The sequence below is a fragment of the Mesocricetus auratus genome, unplaced genomic scaffold (genome assembly GCF_017639785.1).
Source record: "Mesocricetus auratus isolate SY011 unplaced genomic scaffold, BCM_Maur_2.0 Super-Scaffold_100013, whole genome shotgun sequence".
In the NCBI taxonomy this organism is placed as follows: domain Eukaryota; kingdom Metazoa; phylum Chordata; class Mammalia; order Rodentia; family Cricetidae; genus Mesocricetus; species Mesocricetus auratus.
Genome location: NW_024429196.1, coordinates 71,315,565 through 71,331,464, shown reverse-complemented (window position 1 = coordinate 71,331,464; position 15,900 = coordinate 71,315,565). Strand labels below are relative to the sequence as shown.

The 15,900-nt window shown below is 44.7% G+C and overlaps 1 protein-coding gene across 3 annotated transcripts in view; it reads left to right on the top strand.

Moving 5' to 3' along the window:
- Positions 1 to 15,900, top strand: part of Shc3 (SHC adaptor protein 3) — a 144,552-nt gene that overhangs the window by 107,329 nt on the left and 21,323 nt on the right. For all 3 annotated transcript variants that reach the window (XM_005066307.4, XM_013110631.3, XM_021224921.2), the window contains 4 exons: positions 5,425 to 5,575; positions 6,969 to 7,056; positions 7,917 to 8,075; positions 13,117 to 13,412. In XM_005066307.4, coding sequence (XP_005066364.1) covers positions 5,425 to 5,575; positions 6,969 to 7,056; positions 7,917 to 8,075; positions 13,117 to 13,412 — 694 coding nt within the window. The remainder of the gene's footprint in view (positions 1 to 5,424; positions 5,576 to 6,968; positions 7,057 to 7,916; positions 8,076 to 13,116; positions 13,413 to 15,900) is intronic.

Below are 15,900 nucleotides of genomic sequence, written 5' to 3'. Positions count from 1 at the left end.
GCAAACAAGACCATTTAAGATGCCACAACAACACTGATCTTACAGTTTATTTCATTGTTTGAAAATGTTTGTGTTTTAGTTGTGTGTGTTATATGTGTGTGGGTGTTTTTCTTGGTTTCGTTTCTGTTGCTGTGATGAAATATCCTAACAAAAGCAACTTAAGGAATAAAGTTGTTTTCTAGTTCACAACTCAAGGTGAAGTTCACCATGGCAGGGAAGCTGAGGCAGCTGGTCACATACAAGAATAAGAGTGCAATGCACAGATTTCAGTGCTCAGGTTGCTTTCTCCATCGTACACAGTCCAGGGTCCTGCTGCCCAGGGAATGGTCCTACTCACAAGTGGGCAGGTCTTCCTGCCTTAATCAAACAACAATCAAGATAATGCCCCATGACAATTCCCAAGGGACCATCTTTGAGGTGATCACAAGATAACGTTAACCTCAGTGTGTGTGTGTATGTGTGTGTGTGTGTGTGTATGTGTGTGTGTGTGTGTGTATGTGTGTGTGTGTATGTGCACACACTCATGTAAGAACCCAGAGGAAGACTTCAGGTGTCATCTTCTACCTCTCTCTACTTTATTCCCTTGAGGCAGGATCTCTCACTGAATGTGGAGATCACGGTTTTCCAGCTAGACAGGTAACCAGAAGGCTCCAACAATGGCCGTGTCTTTCACTTTCTAGCTCAGGTGTGGGTGTTTCAGGTGCATGCAGTTTTAACACTTAGCTTTTCAGAGGATTGCTCAGGATCCAAATTCATGTCCTCTTGCTCATGTGGTAGCACTCTTATCCGCTGGGCTCTCTTCCCAGTTTTCAGGGGTTTTGTTTGTTTGTTTGTTTTTGTTTTTATACCCTATGGGTTGCTGCAAGCTTCTTATTAATTCCAGAATTCTGAAAAGTTGAGTCAGACAAACAAAAATCTCTGGCCAGTTTTGAGTGTATGAAAGATAATTCAGAGGTCCACACTCTGCTATTTGTTGTGAGGCAATCTTCATTTTATATGATTTTATTATTTAAGTTTCATGGCTTACTGAAATGCATACATGTATATTAAGGCTTTGGTGTTCTTTGTGTAATTTTTTTATTTTCCAATTAAAGGTGATTATTCCCTTGACATAGTCCAATGAGTAGATCTCTGAATAAGAGAGATTTAGTTCAACCTTTCACCTCATTTTTACAGATTCCCAAGATGTAGATGACCGAGGAAATGGTGAATAATTCCTTTCTTAATCATAGGTGCAGTATTCATCCATTTTTCAGTATTATAACAAGAGCTTTGATGTAATCCCATTGGTAAAGTGCTTGCCTAAGAGGCCCTGGGTTCCATCTCCAGCACCATATAAACTGGGCATGACTTCCTATGCTTGTAAATTAGGCACTGGAGGTAGAAGCAAAGAATCAGAAGTTCAAGGTCTTCCTTGGCTAAGTATGGAGCCCAAGAGAATCCTGGGATACAGGAAACCCTGTCTCACTATATAGAAATATAAAATAAAAATAATAACAAAATACCTGGGTCAGGCTGGCTTTATGAGGAAAAGAGTTCTATATAGCTCATTCCTTTAGAAGCAGAGTACACAGTGCTGGCGTATGTTCAGCTGTGCTGAGGGCCTCTTGGATGCATTTCATCATGGCATAAGTGCCTAAGAACAAAGAGAAGATTACTTCTTAAAACAAGAAGCCAGACAGCCCCCAGGTCCATGAGTCTTCCTGAGGGAGTGTCCTTAATGGCCTATGGTTCCCCCATGAGACTTCACTTCTTTTTTATATCACATTTTTAATATAATTTTTATTAATTCATTGAGAGTCTCACAAAAATATTTTGATCATATTCACACCTACACTCTCCAGCCTCCTCCCAGATCCACTTCCCGCCCCTTCCAACATCCTATTCTGTTTTATCTTTTTTTCTATTCCTTTTCTTTTCTTTAAGTTAGAAACAAGCTTGTTTCACATGTCAATCCCAGCTCCCTCTCCCTCCCCTCCTCTCATGCCCTCCCCACCAGGCCCCCTGTCCACCACCCAATCTCCACTCTGATCCCCAGAGATGGTGAGGTCCTCCATGGTCTGTCCTTTCATCTAGGACAGGGCCTAGGCTCTCCCACAAGAGTCCAGGCTGAGAGAGAGCATACCTCACTTTGGGATGGGCATCAAAGTCTATTTGTATGCCAGGGATAAATATTACCCAGTGCCCCATAGATTACCTAGACCTCCTCACTGACACCCACATTCGGGGGTCTGGGTCAGTTCTATGCTTTCTACACAGCCATCAATCTGGGGTCCAAGAGCTCCCCCTTGTTCAGGTCAACTGTTTCTGTGAGTTAAACCAGCCCACTCTTAACTCCTTTGCTCATCAGTTCTCCCTTTCTGTGACTGGATTCCAGGAGTTCTGTTCAGTGTTTAGCTGTGGGTGTCTGCCTCTGCTTCCATCAGTCACTGGATGAAGGATCTGTTTCCCAGACTCTCTGGCCATGGGATTGTAGGCTGGCACTCCCCTGATTCATGTCTAAAATCCATATATGAGTGAGTACATACCATGTTTCCCTTTTTGTGACTGGGTTACCTCAGTCAGGATGGTTTCTTCTAGTGCCATCCATTTGCCTGCAAATTTCAAGATTCCATTTTTCCCCGCTGAGTAGTACTCCATTGTGTAAATGTACCACATTTTCTCTATCCACTCTTCAATTGAGGGGCATCTAGGTTGCTTCCAGGTTCTGGCTATTATAAATAATGCTGCTATGAACATAGTGGATCAGGCGTCCTTGTATGAATGTGCATCTTTTGGGTATATGCCTAAGAGTGGAATTGCTGGATCTTGTTGTAGACTGATTCCCATTTTCCTGAGGAACCTCCATACTGATTTCCAAAGTTGCTGTATAAGTCGACACTCCCACCAGCAGTAAAGGAGTGTTCCCCTTTCTCCACATCCTTTCAGGCATAAACTGTCATTGGAGTTTTTGATTTTAGCCATTCTGACAGGAGTAAGATGGTATCTCAGAGTTGTTTTGATTTGCATTTCCCTGATGGCTAGGGATACTGAGCACTTTCTCAAGTACCTCTCAGGCGTTTTAGACTCCTCTACTGAGAATTCTCTATTTAGTCTTATACCCCACTTTTTGATTGGATCCTTTGGTGTTTTGGAGACTTGCTTCTTGAATTCTTTGTAAATTTTGGAGATCAGCCCTCTGTTAGATGTGGGATTAGTGAATATCTTTTCCCAATCTGTGAGTTGCTTTTTTGTCTTGCTGACTGTGTCCTTTGCCTTACAGACGCTTCTCAGTTTCAGGAGGTCCCATTTATTAATTGTCTATCTTAGTGTCTGTGCTACTGGTGTTATGTTCAGGAAGCAGTCTCCTGTACCAATTTGTTCAAGGATACCTCCCACTTTCCCTTCTAACAGGTTCAGTGTGGCTGGATTTACATTGAGGTCTTTGATCCATTTGGACTTAAGTTTTGTGCATGGCAATAGACATGGATCTATCCCCATTCTTCTACATGCCAGAATCCAGTTCTGCCAGCACCATTTGCTGAAGATGCTTTCTTTTTTCCATTGTATATTTTAGCTTCTTTGTCAAAGATCAGGTGTTCATACGTGTATGGGTTAATGTCGGGGTGTTCAATTCAATTCCATTGGTCTGTCTGTGTATATTTGTGCTAATACCAAGCTGTTTTCAGGACTATAACTCTGTAATATAGCTAGAAGTCAGGGATGGTGATGCCTCCAGATGTTGTCTTGTTCAACAGGGTTGTTTTGGCAATCCTGGGTCTTTTGTTTTTCCATATGAAGTTGAGAATTGTTCTTTCAAGGTCTGAGAAGAATTGTCCTGGGATTTTAATGGGGATTGTGTTAAATCTGTATAGTGCTTTCAGTAAAATTGACATTTTTTACTATGTTGATCCTACCCATCCAAGATCATAGGAAATCTTTCCATTTTCTGGTGTCTTCTTTAATTTCTTTCTTTAAAGGCTCAAAGTTCTTGTGATACAGGTCTTTCACTTGTTTGGTTAGTTACCCCAAGGTATTTTATGTTGTTTGTGGCTATTGTAAAGGGTGATGTTTCTTTGATTTCTTTCTCCACCCTTTTATCATCTGTATGTAGTAGGGCTACTGATTTTATTGAGTTGGTCTTGTATCCTGCCACTTTGCTGAAGGTATTTATCAGCTGTAGAAGTTCCCTGGTAGAGATTTTTGGGCCACTTATGTAAAGTATCATATCATCTGCAAATAGTGAAAGTTTGACCTCTTCCTTTCCAATTTGTATCCCTTTGACTCCTTTTGTTGTCTTATTGCTCTAGCTAGAACTTCAAGGACAATATTGAAAAGGTATGGAGAGAGTGGACAGCCTTGTCTTGTTCCTGATTTCAGAGGAATTGCATTGAGTTTCTGTCCATTTAGTTTGAGTTGTTGGTTTGCTGTATATAGCTTTTAATATGTTAAGGTAAGTTCCTGTTATCCAGGGTATCTCCAAGGCCTTTATCATGAAGGGGTGTTGGATTTTGTCAAAGGCTTTTTCAGCATCTAGAGAGATGATCATGTGATTTTTGTTTCTCATCTTGTTTATATGGTGGATTACATTGATGGATTTTTGTATGTTAAACCATTCCAGCATCCCTGGAATGAAGCCTACTTGATCATGGTGGATGAATTTTCTAATGTGTTCTTGGATCCGATTTACCAGTATTTTATTGAGTATTTTTACATCAATGTTCATGAGGGATATTGGTCTCAAGTTCTCTTTCTTAGAGAGTATCTTTGTGTGGCTTGGGTGTCAAGGTTATTGACGCCTTGCAGAAAGAGTTTGGCAATGACCCTTCTGCTTCTGTTGCATGGATATTTTATCTTTTAAAATAACCTGATGATTTCAGTTTGTGTTCATGGGTATGGGACCATCCACTAGAACACAGGAACCTACCAGGGCCACACCCATAAAAATGAGGGTTCCTCCCCAGAAGCCATCAACTGTCAGTAGCTGCTCAGTGCCCCCCCCACATACATACACCATGTTAAAATGTTTACTGGCTTGATGTTGTCCAGGTTAATTACAACTTGTTTTGAGTTCATGAGTGTGGTGGCCCTGTCTTGTCCAGGAGACATTGTTTTCCTCTGGACCTCCCCAAACTTTGGGGCTTACAATCTTTCTACCCTGCTCTTCTGCAATTGTCCCTAAGTATTGGAGCAGTGGGGAGGGTTGTGACTGATGGATTGATGTAGATGTCTCATTTGTAGCCTAGAGACTCCACTTCTTAAAGGTGCCACCACCTTTTAATATTACTACATTGGGGACCAAGCCTCCAACACATGAACTCATGTGTGTTAGAGACCATACTTAAACCATTCAGTGTTTTGTTTCTATCACTGCACTGATGTCAGAGTGATTAGGTCAGCCTGTGTGCTCAATGTTGGTGACAGTCACTGAAAATCCTTTAACAGAATGCAGAGTCTAGATGAGCCGTGGACTGAAGAGGAGGGAGATGGCCCTGATCACCCATACTACAACAGTGTCCCCAGCAAGATGCCTCCTCCAGGAGGGTTTCTTGATGCTCGATTGAAAGCCAGACCCCATGGTCCGGATGCAGTCCAGGTAAGTTTGGGGTTCTCTTTTTGGGTAAAAGATGACCCCCATTTGCATTTATCCTCTTCAGTGTTGTTTCTGGCTGGTTTTTCCACTTAGCTTTTGACACAATCCCTCACAGGCTTTCCCCACTGATATCACAAATCACATGGAAAGGAGGGGGTTCGGTTTGACACCGCCGTGCACTGATCAAGTACCTCAGAACCACAGTGCCACGTCTGAGACAGGAGTGAAAGTAGCCTAAATCTTAGCACTGATTCCACCATGCTGTGGTCTTAATGAGGGGGTATCAGGACTCCAGGCTTTTCAAAGGCCCATGATACTGTGGGTTCCCTGAAAAGAGTGGATCCATCCCCCTGGAGGTGTGGGAATGTCATGCATCTTTTTTTTTTCCTATTTTGTTTATCCCCTACTTTGTTCTAGTTTCATTTGTGTTGCTATGATAAAATACCCTGACGCCAACCAACTGTGGGGACAAAGTGCTTATGCCAGCTTACAGTAGCAGGTTACAGTCCCTCACTGTGGGGAAGTCCCGGAGCAGGAGCCTGAAGCAACAAGCACAGTCAAGAGCAGAGAGATGAGATGTGTGCGAATCCTCCCATGCTCACTTGTGGTCGGCTCATTTCCTCCACTCGTAGTCAGCTCGGGTGTCCCTGCCTAGGAAGCGGCAGAGCACTCAGTGGCCTGGGCTTCCACATCAACTTGCTTAAAAGGCCAAATCCCCCGTTAATATTCCCACAGACCAGCTGAAGTGCACAGTTCCCCGCTGAGACTCCCTTCCTAGACTCGTCTCTTCTAGGTTGTGTTAAGCTGTCAGTTAAAACAAACCATCAAGCAGTCCAACTCAAACAATCTGTCAGTCAAAATTGCTTCCTAAAACTATTATATCTCCATCTTTTATGGAAGCTTAAAAGATTTTTTTTCCTCTCTTTTCTGGTGCTAGGGGTGGGACCCAGAGTCATATGCTTGGTGAGCTGAGTGATATATTAAGGATATAATAATGTTATAATAAGGATATAATAAGGTTATTGGTACCAATAAAAATTTTAGGACAACACTGACACCAAGACTCTGACACTGCAGCTTCCTGGTTCTCAGGGAGTGTGCTTCTCTGAGAATGCATGGCTGCTGGGACAAGATCTCTCTCTGGTGGCCCTTGGGAGGAATTATGGGGATCATGAAAACAAGGGGAGGACTGTAGCATCAATGAAACTGTGGATTTGTTTTTTACAACCATGCAAGCTTGTCTGTCAAATACAATGCCACTGTGAGGCAGGAATGGAAGGGTGGGTGTCCGAGAGGAGGCACCAACCCCCAAAACCACACCCACCACACAGTTGCTCACAAAGATGAGGAATGAGAAGATGCTTCCTGCTTTCTGAGTGTCAACCTATGCCTCTAGTTTGCAGGGAAAGAGCAAACTTATTACCAGGGAAGACACTTAGGAGACACATTTGGTGAAGACTGGCAGCGAGCACCCACCCGGCAAGGTAAGAGCACTGACCATGGGTCTCTCCGACTCCTGTGAGTAGGAGCAAAAGTCCCTGGAGACATCAGGAAAATGAACATTCAACAGGCACCCAAGACTCCATAACTCAGTATGTCCTAGGCCCATATTTGATTTCTCTTGTAGTTTTTAAGTTTCTTCTAGTGTTTAGTGATGCAAAGTTATCTTGCTATATAGTTTGGATTGGCCTTGAACTTGCAGTGATCCTCCTGCTGTAGCCTTCTGAGAAGTGGGATGACAGGCATGAGTCAACTCACCTAGCTTCAAGATCTTATTTGAAACAAGTAGATATATTCTCCCAGAACAAACAAGAATTTATTCATCTATTTGCCAGTAACCATCCTTCCCAAAGGAGCATTAGCAAGGTTTCTGCTATACAAGCAAAGCAGAGACGGTCACACACTGAGAGTGACCCGAGCAGGTGCTCTTGGGCAGCACTTTCCACATTACCTGTAGGTGACAAAACAGTTGAGACCCCCAGACCCGGCCTCAGCACGCCTTTGGCTCACTGGGAGGTCACATTGAGGCAGTGTTACTCAATGCTCAGCTCCCAGGGTCCGAGAGCACCAAACATGGTCGGCAATATTGGGCAAGGCTTTTAACCACTAGTGCCCATCCTGGCTGGCAAATTCTTTTTTTCTTTTTTTTTTTTTGCCAGGGAGGACTGAAAAGTATCTTGACTGAGAGCTGGTACTCATAGGCTTAGAGAGAATTAACCATGAGTAAACATTCTCACCAGCAAGCTTGAGGAGCTGCTCTGTGGAATTCTGGGTAACCCAGTCACAGAGGCTGAAATAGTGTTGCCATTTTAAGAGGTAACAGGGCTCACTTTTCTTGGTGCAGGTTCCTTGGACATCTATAGCACCCCGGAAGGGAAAACACACATGACTCTTGTAGGAGAGACACCAACCTATGTCAACACCCAGCCAATCCCTCCCCAGGCTTGGCCAGCAGCAAGCAGCAGCACCGAGAGCAGCCCACGGAAGGACCTCTTTGACATGAGTAGGTGTCCATGCTGTCCCTATGCTGCCTTTTATTCAATGTTCGTATCACTGCTGGATTTTCTTTGATTGGGTTCAAGTAAGGTGTTGGGGTTACACATCTTCTCAGTGCAGTTTTCTTAGGGAAACTGGTTTTCCTGTTGAAGATATAAATATGCAAGTTCATTTGAATATTAATTGGCTGTACTAATTGTTGCATGATTTTAGAGGATATAGAGATGACTTGGCCATGGTCAGAGATCTCAGTCTATCAGCAAGGATATTCAGATGAGAAATTGCTGTATACCTTGTTCACAGTATGGTCCCTCTGTCAACCCCCCCTCCCTTTCTGCTTGCCTCCTCTCTCCCTCCTGTCAGTCCTCCCCTCCCCCTCCCTCTCTGCTTGCCCCTCCCTCCCTGCTCCATCCATTTGCTCTCATCTCCCCTCTCATTCTTCCTCCCAACCTCCTCCAGAATTTACCCAGTTCTCACCATGTGTCAAACACAGATGGCCTTTACCAACCAATCATGCACTGTCAGGGGGGCGAGGCATGCTCAGCAGTGGGCTGTACAGAAGGGAAAGGTGGGAACCCACTGGACTTGGCAGTATCAGCTGACATTGTCATGTGGACTTGCTCTTTGATACATGGTGACAGAAAGTCATGCCATTCATGAACTGAAATGCAGTGAGTAGAAACTTGGAGAGAGTTTTGGAAGCTCATGAATATAAACATACATACTTACATATACATACACACACATACATATGGAGAGAGAGAGAGAGAGAGAGAGAGAGAGAGAGAGTGCCTGAGTGTATATTGTATATGTGTAGACCATAGTCTAACCTTGAGTGTCATTCCACAAGACACTCTCTTGTTTTTGAACCAAGGTCACTCACTTGGCCTGGAACTTGCTAACTAGATTAGTCTGACTGGCCAGTAGATCTGCCTGTCTACACCTCCTCACTGCTGGGATTGCAAGCACATACCTGCTTGCCTTTTTTGTTTTTGTTTTTAATTTATCTTTATTTTTTATTTTTACGTATCTTGAGTGTTTTTGCCTGCACCGCATGCATACCTGGTGGCTGTGGAGATCAGAAAAGGGTGTCAGATCCCATGGAAATGAAGTTCAAGGAGATTGTGAGCCATCATGTGGGTGTCGGTAGTTGAATCTGGATCCTGTGTGAGATCAGCAATTACTCTTAACCACTGAGTCATCTCTCCAGCCCCAAGGGCCTGACATAGGTTCTGGATATCAAACCCATGCCCTCATGCTTGGGAGGCAAATACTTTACCAGCTGAGTTAATCTCTCAGCCCCATAGCTTAAACTCTCCTGCTTTAATTCTCTGAGAAGTTGATGGATGGAAGAGAGTCTGGAAGAACCGACCCTGACTGCCACTTACTGGACACTCACTACCTAATTTATGCACAGAGAACTTTGGTTATTACTATCACCACCCCTACTCTGCAGAGAAGGAAAAGGAAAGTCGTAGTGGCTAAGTAACCTGGACCCATACCAAAGGCAGCCCCACCAGTCCATCACTGATGTTCACAGTGTCTTGTGAGGGTGAGGATAGACCCCGGCACTTTTTTGATGAAGCAACATTGTAGCCTCTGTAACTAGTTTCTCCTGGCCACTGTGACTTCACATACATGCAGAACTCCCACCAAAAGCTGTTGAGGGGCAGGGCTTGGAGGTAGATTATGGATCACATAATCCATTCTTTTCATGAAAAAAATTGAAAACAGACCAAGAAGTGTAGGACTGTTTTCCAAGCAGTGATTCTTCAGCTCAGGCTTCAGGGTTTCTTTATTTAATTTTTTGTTTTTGTTTTCCTTTGCTTTGCTGTGAGACAAGGTGTTTCTCTGTAGTCCTGGTTAGTGCGACACTCACTCTATAGCTTGAACTCTCAGCAGTCCTGTTGCTCCACCACTGGAAATTACAGGCACATGCCACCATGCATGACTTCAGCTTGAGTTCTTGTAGTATCTCTAAACTTCAGGCTGGAGGCTTTGAGTATGAGCAGACTGTTTAATTTAGTAAATTTACCAGTGATCTTGAGTAGAGAGCCTGAAGAGAATTTATATGGCTGAGCTTTGAGGAAAATGAAGTCTAGAGCCCTCTTACCCCCACCAATTAATTTCTATTCTTTTTTTCCAAATAAGGGAAGTGATGCTAGAAAGGAGACAACAGGTCAAAAAAATCATTGTCTGTTTAGAAGTATGGACATTACGTCTCTATATCCTGAAACACTGCTGCTAAATAGTAGTAGTGGTGACAATGCTGTTGATGATAGTGGTGGCTAATGCTGGTGATGTTAGCAATGAGGGTGATGCTGCTGGTGATGTAACTGATTAGGGAGGTGGTGCTGATGCTGGCGATGTTAGTGATGATGGTGATAGTGATGCTGGTAGTCTTAGTGATGATACTGCTGATGTTAGTTATTATGGTAGTGCTGATGTCAATAATGGTGGTGATGCCGCTAGTGGTGTTAATGTCTGTAGTGTAATAGGCAGTGTGTTAGTGTTGGCAGTGATAGTGATGATGGCTGGTGATGGAGATAGCAAGGTGGTGATGGTGCAGAAACAGCAGAATGCAGAGTTTAGTACTCCACATAATCAGATTTTTGAAAGTAGGATAAAAGCAAAGCCCAGGAATGGGGGAGGGGGCGATTCTATCAGTAATGTGCTTGCTGCACAAGTACAGTGACCTGAGTTCCATCCTCTAGAACCCATGTAAAAATGCCAGCTGTGGCAGCACACATCTGCAATCTCAGCCCTGGAAGGCAGAGACAGGAGCATGCCTAAGACTAGGTAGCCAGCCCAGTGGAGCTCCAGGTTTAGTGAGGAACTCTGTATCAAAGAATGAGGTGGAGAGCAATTGAAAAAGACACCCAGCACCAATATCTGGTCTGCTCATGCATGCCCACACATGCATGTGCACAAACACATACACACACACACACAGAGAGAACATAAAAAATTATCATTTTAGCTTTTATCCAATGGTTTTTAAATCACTTTTCTTCCACACATTTGTAAAAGATTTTACTTTGATGTGCCCTCCTTTTTTCCCCATCCTTTCTTAACTTCTGGTGTCTTGTTTGACACCATTCACCGAGTAGTTACAGAGTTCCGATGGGTATCCCAGAAACAACGTGAGACTCTGGGGTGGAGCTTTGTTTAAGAGAGAACACTCTAGTTCTTGTTGCGCTTGCACGCATTTTAAACTCACAGTGTCAACCCAACATGGCACACCTTTTTTATTCAGTGCTTTTACCATGTCCCTGTTGCCTGGAAAATCACACACTGGCATTTAATTAGATGTACTTAGCAAATTGTTTTGCCACTGATATGTGCTGGTAATCACAGTGGTCTGAGCACTCGCTGGTATGCTACACAGTAAGAAGTCTGTTCCAGAGCAGATTAAGCCAAGTGTGATGTCAAGACTCAGATACCAGTGAAGGTCAAGGCAAAGTAGAGCTCCTATCTTGGAGCAAGTCCACAAGAGGCACCAGGGGTTTCGAAGGAAATCTGTGGCACATTGGGGTTTTCATGGAATCAGTTTCATGGCATGGTTTCCTTTGGTATTGACAAGTTTGTATACAGGGTTTCTTTCTTTTCTTTCTTTCTTTCTTTCTTTCTTCCTTCCTTCCTTCCTTCCTTCCTTCCTTCCTTTCTGTCTTTTCTTCTTTCTTCTTTATTTCCTTCCTTCCTTCTTTCTTCTTTCCTCCTCCTCCTCCTCCTCCTCCTCCTCCTCCTTTTAACTTTCCATCCTTTGTCTCTTACACATCATGCCTCTTGATACCATTCATCTCCCCATCTTTTCATATCCTCTGTCTGCCCTTGTAACCTCCACCCAAAACAAAATAAGATTTAAGAGAAAAGAGAAAAAGTAAAGTTAGAAAAGAGAAAAATAAAAATCTAATTGTGGAATTTGTAGTGTGATACAGTGAGTCACACTGTGTAGCATTTAGTTTATATATCTTTACTTGCAAGTGCTTATTGCAAAGAAGTCATTGGTCTGGTTCGAGGACTCTAGTTTCTGCTATGCTATCAATGCTGGGTCCTCACTGGGTCTCCTCTTGGATATTCTATTGCTGCACTGAGTCATGGAGATCCTGCAGCTTTGGGTCTTCAGGGCCTGCCCCTTCATGTGCTCCAGCAGATCACAGATGGGGTGGATTTGGGGGTGGGCCAACTGATAGCCCTAGTTCTGGCCCTAGGTGGGTGCAGGGTTAGTCAGCCCACCATCCGTCCCCCATCCTCAGCACCAGGGTGAGCTCTCCAGCGTTGCTCCAGTTAGTTCACTCTATGTAGCAAGGGATAATGGGCAGGGCTATTTCTCTTGCTTTCATGTCCTCAGGGTTGACTCACCCACATCTACGCCACCGGGGCCAGCTCTACTATGTTGCCCAGGCAAGGTGCAGGAGCTACTCTCCCAAGTGCTGCAGCTGGTGAGGGGCAGGGCCAGATCTCCAGCTCTCATGAACTCAGGGCCAGCACTCCCACCTGCTACAGGTGGCAAGGGGCCGGGGGTGGCATCTCTCTCTTGCCCACTCCACGTTATGGTTGATGAGGGGCAGGGCCAGATCTCCCATGCTCACATTCTTGGCAGCTCACCAGTGCCCTGTCAACAGGGTCAGCTCTACTGTGCTGTCCAGGAGAGGTGCAGGGCTCACTTTCCCGAATGCTGCAGGGCGCAAGGGTCAAGGAGGGAAGGGACAGCTTTCTTAAGGAGGCTGGCCAGTGGTTCAGAGAAGGCAAAGCTGCGAAATGGCAAGCTGTACCTGCCTTCTTGTGGTGTGCAACATTAAAATCCCTCTCTCCAGCTGGACATGTGCTCACATCCTTGGCACCAGGCACAACCCCCAGCTGTCTGGAAAGTAGACTCACCAGAGAGCCATGCCAAAATTTGGGCGGTGCATTTAAATTCTAGTTCCGACTATCCGTCTCTGTTGCCAGCCTTCGTCAAGAGTTACATTTTAATTCTCATCTCTCACTCTATTTTTATTGCTCACTCTTCCGGGGATTGATTTGTTGCTGTCATATGCTGTTGACAGAGCCTTTTGAAGATGCTCTCAAGAACCAGCCCCTGGGGCCAGTGCTGAGCAAAGCAGCATCTGTGGAGTGCATCAGTCCTGTCTCACCCAGAGCCCCAGATGCCAAGATGCTGGAGGAGCTGGATGCTGAGCCCTGGTACCAAGGAGAGATGAGCAGGAAGGAGGCAGAGGCACTGCTGCTGGAAGATGGAGACTTCCTGGTCAGAAAGAGTACTACCAACCCTGGTTCCTTTGTCCTCACAGGCATGCACAATGGCCAGGCCAAGCACCTGCTGTTGGTGGACCCGGAAGGCACGGTGAGGCACGAGCAGACACCTTCCAATAGGCTCATGACTACCTTTAACCATGTCTATCTACTAGGCTTGCATGGGACCACACCCATACTGCCTCTTCTATCTACATGTGCCTTCCCGGGACGGGAGACTTACGTGTTAGTGATCTGTGTGGGTTATAAAACTTGGGAAGTTATCAAATCCCAGGATAAAAGCTTTGGGCTTCATGCCCTTTAGGATAAAGAGACGTGGCCTGGGATGGTGGCCCAGTGGTTTAGAGTTCTACTGTTCTTGCAGAGGACCTATGTTTGGTTCCCAGCACCCACATTTGGTGGCTCACAACCCTCTCTAACATTAGCTTTGGGGAATCCAGTGCTCTCTTCCGGCCTCCACAGGCACCCATGCTCATGTGTATACATACACACCGATAATTAAAAATTTAAAAGTAAGTCTTTTGTTAAGAGGTAATGGAATAGCGGCTAGGGAAATGACTTCATGGGTAAAGAGCTTGCCATGTGTATTAATCACTTTTCTACTGCTGTGATAAAATACCATGGCCAAGGTCAACTGAAGAGAGGCTCACTTTGACTCAGTTCTGGAGGGAGAGTTCATAATGGTGGAGATGGCATGGCAGCTGGAGTGGGAAGCTGACTGATCGCAGTTTGTGCACACAATAGGACACAGGGGGAATGAACTGGAAGTGGGCTGAGGCTAGACTCCCAAAGCCCACCCCCAGTGATGCACTTTCTCAGTAAGGCTGCACCCCCTCCCCAAAGGTTCCATAACCTCCCCAAGCAGCATCACCAGATGTTCAAGTACATGAGCCTATGGAGGACATTTTTCATCAGTCCCCTATACCACACAACCTTGAAGACCTGTGTGTGAGTCTTTAGGATCCACGTAAAAGCCAGACATGGTAGCATCTGTAATCCTAAAGCCCTCACAGTGAGATGGGATGGCTACTGTCACTGTGATGAAACACCATGACCAAAGAAACTTAGGGAGGGAAGAGGCTATTCAGCTCACACTTACACAGCACTGTTCATCGTCAAAGGAAGTCAGGACAGGAACTCAAGCAGGGCAGGAACCTGGAGGCAGGAGCTGATGCCGAGGCCATGGAGGGGTACTGCTTACTGGCTTGCTCCTCGTGTCTTGCTCAGCCTGCTTTCTTATAGAACCCAGGACTTACAGCCCAGGGATGATACCACCCACAATGCACTGGGCCCTCTCCCATGGATTACTAATTGAGAAAACGCCTTACAGCCTGATCCTATGGAGCTCCTTCCTTTCTGATAACTGTAGCTTGTGTCAAGTTGACATAAAGCAGTGCAACACAAAGACAGAGGCCAGAAACATCCATGAAGTAGTTTGATGTGCGTAGCTGTGAACAATGAGAGAACTCAAGACATCTCTCTCTCTCTCTCTCTCTCTCTCTCTCTCTCTCTCTCTCTCTCTCACACACACACACACACACACACACACACACACACATGCCCTTTAGGATAAAGTGTCTATACAGGCTTACTGTATAGACACTTAAAAAGTTATTCATGTTTTATATTCTATGGAAAAGGACCTCCACTTGGAAGTAAAACTTAAAATATAAAATACAAAGATTACTATGAAGGAAAGACTTAGAAAAATAACACTTTTGGAGACTGGAGAAATGGCTGAGTGGTTAAGAGTGCTTGTTGTTCTTATGGAAGACCTGAGTCTGATTCCTAGAACTCACATTAGATGTCATATAACTGCCTGTAACTCTAGCTTCAGGGGATCTGACATCCTCTTCTGCACACATGAGTACAAATACACACACACAAGCAAAGACACAGACACACAGATGCAGACACACACACACACAGGCACACACACACACACACAACGCTACAGCAATAACAACAGCACCATTCCTTCCTAAAATATTCATAGTGAGCATGGAAGTTAAAGCCTACTTGATTTTCAATATTTAATCCAAACAATTCCTAAACTGGAAACCCCAACTTTCCTGTAGGCTAGAAAATGTCCTGGGCAGCAGGAAACCCCCATTAATTAGCCTCATATTTTCCTGGTCAGAGAGGTACAGCCTCCTGACATCGAGGTGGTAGTCCAATTCTGTCTGAGTGATTCTGTGGTTCCCCTGACTTGTCCATTGGTCAATCAATAAGTGTGTTTGACTTTACCCTGGGCATAGTCCAATAATTGACAAGTTCAGTAAGTGCAATTTAATCAACTTAACCATTGAGCAAATGCCAGGGTTGTTATTTTAAAACCTCTTATCCAGTAAAAACAAAAAGTAAGGTAGAGTTACTTAACAGAACTAGATCAGAGATGTTTGGGAATGGAACCAGAGTGTTTGGCTGGACTGTGCATTTGGGGGACGGATGAGGGTAGGGGTCTCCTGGTGAGATTCAGGGACCTGGACTGAGATGCCCACACACACAGCCCCTGGCACTTTTGAAGCATCTGTCTTTATGGGGCAGCCATGCCCCCCCCAAGTATGGACATAGTGAGT